The following is an 8,278-nucleotide window of genomic DNA, read 5'->3' as shown; positions in this document are numbered from 1 at the left end:
AAATTGATGATTATGGAATGATTATTCAACCATTATATTTGAAATGAATTAAAAAAAGGAAAAGGTATGCCAAAAAAAGGGCATGTACTATGAAAATAAAAGTTAATCAGTGAACTAAGAACAGCTAACAAAAGGAAACAACCTTAACCCAATGCCAACAGGCATGACATGTACGTACGTGCTATGCCCACTGTGAGTTACTTGTTTAATTGTTTTTACTCATAGATGGCTACACTTGTACTAAGTCACCAATGAGGCAGTTACGAGTACTGCCTGTCTTGCCAGTTTACCCTTTTCTTTGATTTACGAAAATATATTATGTTATCTTATTTTGCTGTTACTAATGTTTAAAACATTATAATAATTATGATGTTTATAATAAAAATAACACCACTGATATTCACAGCATTAGTAAAATATAATTTTTTCCCGCCAATTCAAATCAGGTAAGGTCACAAGGTCTACTAATTGACTCCTTTGTGGCTAAGCACTAGCAGAGCCATCTATGTGCAGAGACATTTCACAAAAAATATAGAAAATGACCACAGCATTTCCCCCATTTTTTATTCATTTTCCTCAGCGGCACTGGGTTAAAAGAAAAGATACTAGGAGGAAGAAACTAACCTCCTGAACGAGATCTTCAGGATTGCTGCAACCTTTTGCCTGCAGGAGCTGTAGATCACAAAACAGACTTCAGAATAACAGACATAAAAGAATTCAAATAATTACTAAGCTTGTAAAGCATATTATCTATTTTCCTTTAAATATTTCAAAATGAAAGAAGATAAATGATAATATACGTCAATCTCTGAATGAGCCAATGTGCATCAGTGATTGGATTAGTGAAAATGGCAGATTATATAAATACTAAATCATAGGTAAAAACTTCTAACTTCCTGTATCTGTTTTTTATCTGTTTCAAGGCTGTAATGTTTTTCATACTTAACAGAAGCTCTTGTGTGTTTAGTTATGTCATGTAATGTGCACAAGAAGAGGCAAAGAGGACTATTCTGGGTTATATACATTTAGCATTTACTTGCTGCTCTATTCTGGTGTTTCCCTAATATCTGACAATCATGCTTTTCACTGTAAACATTGCATGAACTCTACAGATTGATGAAAATCCTTTTACAGAATTAAAACACATTATACATTTAATATATAGTTTCAGTGTATGACAATGCGATTTTCATGATAAACACTATAAATAATCAATAAATTCATTAATTCTCACAGAAAAAATCTGCTTAAAAACAGCCATAATTCATTCAACAAATACAGTATAGTGTTTTGTTATGATATTCTCTTATGACAAATATGAATACAATTTTTTCAAGAAATACTATCAACACCTGGAATGGATGCTACAACATTAAATAAATCACAAACCATCTATACAAAAGCAGTATGTTACCATTTCTTTGTATCACTGGAGTGCTTATCATGTCTATTGTCAAGATATAATAGTAACATTCCAAAGAAACTAATAAAAGTGTCAATATTCACCCTGATAAGTGGGAAGGAGATGGAACAGACTAAGAAATTGCAGGATAAATATAAAATCTACACTAGTAATTATCGCAAGCTGTGCTAACATCATGTAAACAATGATTCATATGGTCTCTAGCTCTATTTTTAGGGGGGATGCAAGAGGTCCCATAACCATTAGCTGAGCATCAAACAAAGTCCCTTATGACAGTGACCTATTATTAAATGACAGCCTTTAAGCTTATGGTGACCTAGCAAAGAAAGGCAAAATCCATCATGTACATTCTGGCAAGACAGAGCATGCACTGGTTCCTTAATTTGACAATGTATTGTGAGAAACATTTACAAGCTTCGTCTTACCAGTAAAGGCCAGATGTATTTTTGGCAGATATGAGCAGCTGTCTTGTTCTAAAACTGTTAAATTTGGACAATATGACCAAATGCAATTCATTGATACCATATCAGTTAGTAACAACAACTCACAACTTTTGTAAAGAATTCCAAAAGCTATTAACGTTTACTCAGTAACTTTACTTAGTAAAGGCTTTGCATCCTTACAAATTTCAAAGTCTAAATCATCTGTCTATCTCAACCCCTGCGCACTGGCCTTGGGTCCTAATTAACTCTGCCTACCTCTCCATACTCGTTTAAGAATTGGTCTCTTCCATGAAAGGTGACATGCATTTTGTATTCCTTGATGAAAAGGTTGGCAGTGAAGAAGCATCCGCACATGTAAAACTGCATTTTCTGTGTGCTCTGCATGTGAGAGAAAAAAAATAATGAATTCTCTCAGATATCACCTAATATTCATAAAAGTCAGTTATCATGGATTAACATGTATCTATCTTCTTATGAAGAGAGATTCAAAAGGTTAGATTCGAAAATGTTCTTCGATATGAAGTGGCTTACATCAGTGCTACAAAAAAATCTGAAGTCATGCATAGTACTAGTACTATTCTTGTTAGATTGGTGATGGTTACTCACAGTTTGACAGGCTGGCGATGATTCTATTTCATAACTGACATGGTAATGCTAACTACTTGATATATAATGATGTTAAGAACAACTTCATTAAAAGAAAGAAATTATGGTAAATTTACTTAAGTTAGTCGTAGGCAACAGTCTGTTTCGCACACACTGTGTCTGAAATTAGATAGCTACTCCAGCTATATGAAATACCTCCTTACTAGAGCAAAAAGACGGTGTAATGAAGTTTCCGTGACGGAAGACGAGGCAGAACACGCTCGTTTGTTTACTTTTTGGGCGCGTCCGAAACGCTGCATGAAAAAGAGAAAAGGAATATTTTCATAATACAATTTCTCTATTCTTGGGTACATGCATACAGTCATTAATATCTATGTATGCGAATTGTCAAAAAAAAATATATATATATATATTTATTTTCCATGCGTATCAGTGCATGTGTATGTCTGTATATGAATGTTATCTGAGTTGAAATGTTCTGAGTGAGATGTGGGTCGAATGCTTCGGTTGATTTACCTGCTGTCACGAGGAAAAATATTTCCTAAGAACTGTCTTTGACAAGACGTTTGGCGAACATAAAAAAACTCTAGTTTGACCGTAGCTGCTCGCGAAATACATTTTCTTTGACCATTTCCGGTGAATATCAGTGAGAGCTACAGTCAAACATAAATAACTGTAAGTGCAGCTAAACATGTCATTATTGTTTCCTCTTCACTGCATGCACATTCAATTGGCAGAATAAAAGTCTACCTTCACTGACTATTAAAAATTACATGAATAAAGAAATAAGAATGTGGGGCCTCGAACCATGGTCTTGGAACAGTGATAAAAGCATGACAAGAGAGGAGAGGAGGAGAGGAAAGGGGATGTGGGAATAATAGAAGAGAGAGGCGAGGGAAGACGAGCAAGGAAGGAGGGGGAAAGATGGATAAGGGGGGGGGGGGAGATGGATAAAGAAGGATAAGGGGGAAAGATGGATAAGGAAGGATAAGGGGGAGATGGATAAGGAAGGATAAGGGGGAGAGATGGATAAGGAAGGATAAGGGGGAGGGGGGATGATATGAGTATTGATCACTTATCACTTTCAAACCTCGTCGTATTCAGGGAACACTTATGAGAACACCATTTCTTCTTCACTTGTGCTTCTAGTCATCGTCATTACTAACGAGATTGTTACAATTGTCACTCATCATACTACTCATATCACTCATATTTAGATAAGTGCAAGCCAACTACTGCTGGCATTGCTTAACATTACTGTTAGCAATATCATTACTACAATAGCTAATACAACACAATTCCATTACAATAACGAATAATTATAAGTACTGCTAGTACTCCTACAATCCCGCTTTTCCGGTTCCTAGTTACTATTAAGACTGCTACAAGGACATGGTCACAATCATTGTCAAAATCTAAAAGCGTATTAAGGTATGACACACAGTCCACAACCCTATTCACGACAAAATTCACTTTGGGTCACTCACCAATTGGCGCTTCCTTCTTTACGAAATAATTTAATCGCCTGTAGACGGCTCGGCTTGAAGCGAAATCAGCGAAATTCCTAAGGTGGAAAAAGAAGGAGGACAGCCCCTCCCGACCCGGTGAGAATGCTGCTCATAGTTTACATAGTATGCAGGGTTTATTGGTTCTATGGTTGAACAGACCGGAGCCGGGAAGAACCGTCCTCCTTCCCCCGGGTTGGTTACCAACCACCCAGTTCCTCCCCCGGGGCAGCGGGAGGCGTCGCACGGGGCCCAGGCTGATTCACACAAACGGATTCGAACCTGGGCCCTCTTGAGCAGCGGCGACAATACAACAATACACGAAGTGTATGCCACTGCGCCACTCAGGCCCCGAGACTATTAATCTCCAATCGTAGTCCAACGAATCAGCCGCGCGTTTCGGTCTCACACAGGCGAGTGAAGGGCGCGATTGTGACCCATGACAGTAGGCCTACCTTTAGCTGCTTTTACTTTCTTTTTTACTTTCGTTCATATGCTAATTGGGGAAAACTTATACGTAAATATTCTACAGCACGATAACTTGGGCAGCTGTTGCAAAGCGGATGCACTGTAAGAAAACGGCTGGCATTATTGTTACAAACACAGAAAACCCCAAACTACCCAACGGAGGCACCACAACCCTAACTAACTCATTTGGAGCTCCGCCTTACAAGGGCAACGTATGCAGCCATGTCAACACATGACTAATAAGCAATAGCAAGAATTATATAAAAGATAAAAACTCTACAATAAGGTACACTTCTGTAATGTTTTGGCCCAGCACATATGAGTATCCTGGAAGGACAACGACGGAGATGCCAACTATGTCACTGCAAGCGATGAAACAACCAAGAAATTTATTCCCAAACTGCAAACTATTTTTTCTTTAACACTTCGAGTTCGATTCAGTGAGAGCGCTTGTAACGAGGGACACTGCCAGACAAATTGCCAAGCCCAGGACAGAATTGATAACATAGAAAGAGGAAAGACGGGCAAGGATGAGCCAGTAATAGAATTGAACCATGTATTTTGTCAGAAATAAGCTTGTATTATTATTCCTAACAATTTCTTACACATACATTGGAAAAGCCTCTGCCATGCTGCAAATGATAGAATACGAGCAGAATTGGAAAACTACTGGGCTTGGGCTAGATGTGCATCAATGAAAATGCATACAAAAGTAGAAGACAGCCTAAGTTGAGAAACGAATTATATAAAAAAAAAACTACAGATAGCCAAAGTGAAATGTTCCCAACCTAGTGTTATACCGAACAGCCCATACAGTAGCACCAACAGCAAGGTGTTATGCAGAAATGAGAGGAAGAGGAACGGCATCCATCAACAGCTGCTTGTGTGGTGAGTGCAAGCCGTTTTGCATGTATGCTAAGGGCAACTAAACCAGGCCTTTGAATAAAATGACTGGTGCGAAAGGTGAAATCCTATCCTATGACAGTTATGCTTGGCGTGTTAATAGATAGAGTAATATTTCTGGGTCAGCAATGGTGATCCAGGGTGGCGAGGAAGCAAGGAACATGAGGAGGAAACAGGGGAAGAGAGTTCAATGCATTTCCAAAAAACTCGAATCCAAGAAACAATTTCATCGACGTCTCCTGCAATGTCATTCATTCTTATCCGCACTACTTCTATATTTTTCACAGTGAACTCTACATCTTATCGCGATCTCAAATATCCTTGCAAGTTCCAACAATTACTTGCGGGATTCTGTGAGATTACTTGTAGAGCCACACAGTATACTGTAGGGATTCTGAAATTATAACCTTAACAGTTTTATTGTTCTATGGCAATGTAAACAACATGTGAAAGTGTAAACTCAAAAGCATCGTTTACAGAAGAACTATTGGCTGCCAAGATTCAGAGTGGTATATAATACACTCACTGAGGCCAAATAATCAAGTGTTCTTAAACAGGGGAGTCCGTTCTCGAAGGGGGTTGGGGGTGTAAGTAATTTCCAAGGAGGGTTCGAGCCGTAATTTCATTAATCGTACTAATTGTTTTCCAGATATGGATGAGAAGCGTGGGACCCGGAAATTTATCATGGAATCCATTTCAGTGTGAAGTACCTGATATTTCGGATGAAGTACAAGTTTGTTGAGTTGAAGTTCAATTCGGGAGGTAAGGAAGCCTCCAAAGAACTGAATTTTGAGACTTTTTGGGATAAATCAACATAAAAACCAGTGATTTCACACCAGGGTCTTCGTATACTGTGTTTGGATCCCAGCATCTCGGTGAAGTTACCCGGCTGAGCGACGAAGGAGCCGTTGACGCTGTGCACTACCTCGCATTCGGTCGCATATCGAAGATAAGCTAGGAAGCAGGGTCAAGTATCTTGATGAATCACTAAATCACGCTCGAGAAGACTACTAGCCAGAGTTCCTTTCACAAAAGGCTATCTAATAGCTGATTTGTTACGCGAGGCATACTATCTGATCGTCACCTTCATCTTCACCATCATCATCGTTATCAACATCATTATTATTTGTTTTTATTATCATCATTATCATTTATTTTTTTTATTAGAAATAATAATAATAATAGTAATAACAGTTATTAATATTATTATTTATATTATTATTATATTTTTGTTATTATTATTATCATTTTTATTATCATCTCCATATTATCATAATTACCATTATCATTGTTATTATTGTTATTACTGTTATCATTACCATGATTATTATCATTACTGTTATTGTTATCATTATTGTTATCATCCTTATTACCATAGTTATTATCATTTTCATTATTATTATTATTATCATTATCATTATTATTATCGACATTCATATTATTATCATTAGTATTATAATCATTATTGTTTAGTTTGATTCCATTTGTTACAATGGATATTCTTGGTGTGACATAGTGTTATTTTGAAGGGAGAGGGAGAGGGAGGGTGTGTGAGAGAGAGAGAGAGAGAGAGAGAGAGAGAGAGTTTAGTTTGATTCCGTTTGTTACAGTGGATATTCTTGGTGTGACATAGTGTCATTTTGTTTATTTTTTCTTCTAAGTTATCCCCTGTGTGCAAGGAATGGCCGGGGTTACTGGCGGCGAGGGATTCGAACGCTGGTCAGCAAGATTGCTAGACGAGATCGCTACCGCTGCACCACACACACACACACACACAGAGAGAGAGAGAGAGAGAGAGAGAGAGAGAGAGAGAGAGAGAGAGAGAGAGAGAGAGAGAGAGAGAGAGAGAGAGAGAGAGAGAGAGAGAGAATTAAAAAAAAAGTTTTCTTGCATTTGTTACAATGTATATTCTGGGTGTGGCATGCTGTCTGCTTCATTATGTTTCTAAATTATCCCCTGTGTGCAAAGAATGGCTGGGGTTACCATCCACTGGCGGCGAGGGATTTAAACACAGTTCAGCAAAATTGCTAGACGAGATAACTATCGCTGCACCACACAGCTCACACATAAAGAGAGAGAGAGAGAGAGAGAGAGAGAGAGAGAGAGAGAGAGAGAGAGAGAGAGAGAGAGAGAGAGAGAGAGAGAGAGAGAATTAATGTGTGAGTCTCTGTGTGTGTCAGGAAGTGTTTTTACGAACACTTACCTCGCATGTTCGATACGTACTCAGTGAACCCCAATATACGGTATAAAAGTCACCGTCATCAGCCGGCCAGCAGCTCCCCACGATGCCTTTCCCAGTATCCTCGAGGAGGGTACTGTATAGGGCATCAGGAAAGCCCTGCAAGGGTAATGGAGATTACACTGGGAAATGTATCAAGAAGGGCACTGAAGGGTACTGAAGAGGGCATCTGCGCCTGCACTGGAAAGGATATCGAAGAAGGCACTAAGAAGGCATCGGAGAAGGCAGCTGGGAAGGCATCAGGAAGGGCACTGGGGAGAAAGGTCTATCCATATAGACCTATCTGGAACTGATATCCAGGAGGGCATTCGATGGTGGCATCGGAGAGGGTACTTTTGACGGCATCTAGAAGAGTAATAGGGAAGGGGTAGAGGAGGGCATTAGGAAGGGCATCGAGAGGGCAGTGGGCAGAAAGGCCTAGCTATAAAGTCCTATCTGGAAAGGTTATCCAGGAGGGCATTCGGGGGTGGCACCTGGGAGGGCATTTAGGAGGGCATTGGAGAAAGGCATTGAGGAGGGCATCGGGAGGGCAATGAGAGAGCCGGCGAAGAGAGTGCCGGCGCCGCAGCCCCGCGGCTGGCACCCGAACCTGGCGAGCTGCTTGGCTTGCGACGTGTGGCAACCCTTCCGGATGCTGTGGCCGGAGAGCTGCGGGTCCCTGCTGATCAGTGAGGCTTCTGACGCGGTTCGG

At 39.6% G+C, this 8,278-nt stretch overlaps 1 protein-coding gene across 1 annotated transcript in view; it reads right to left on the bottom strand.

Annotated features, from left to right (window-relative positions):
• The window catches only part of LOC125046867 (2-oxoglutarate and iron-dependent oxygenase domain-containing protein 2-like), a 12,640-nt gene extending 8,574 nt beyond the window's left edge, over positions 1-4,066 (bottom strand). Inside the window, exons 1-4 of the mRNA XM_047644866.1 lie at positions 3,960-4,066; positions 2,668-2,765; positions 2,122-2,244; positions 625-672 (exon numbers count right to left, since the gene is read on the bottom strand). Coding sequence (XP_047500822.1) covers positions 625-672; positions 2,122-2,232 — 159 coding nt within the window. The 5' untranslated portion in view covers positions 2,233-2,244; positions 2,668-2,765; positions 3,960-4,066. The remainder of the gene's footprint in view (positions 1-624; positions 673-2,121; positions 2,245-2,667; positions 2,766-3,959) is intronic.
• Between the last annotated feature and the right edge of the window lie 4,212 nt (positions 4,067-8,278).

This window comes from Penaeus chinensis, chromosome 39 (genome assembly GCF_019202785.1).
Source record: "Penaeus chinensis breed Huanghai No. 1 chromosome 39, ASM1920278v2, whole genome shotgun sequence".
Taxonomy (NCBI): domain Eukaryota; kingdom Metazoa; phylum Arthropoda; class Malacostraca; order Decapoda; family Penaeidae; genus Penaeus; species Penaeus chinensis.
Note: the sequence above shows the minus strand (reverse complement) of the source record. Positions and strands in the feature narration are given on the sequence as shown.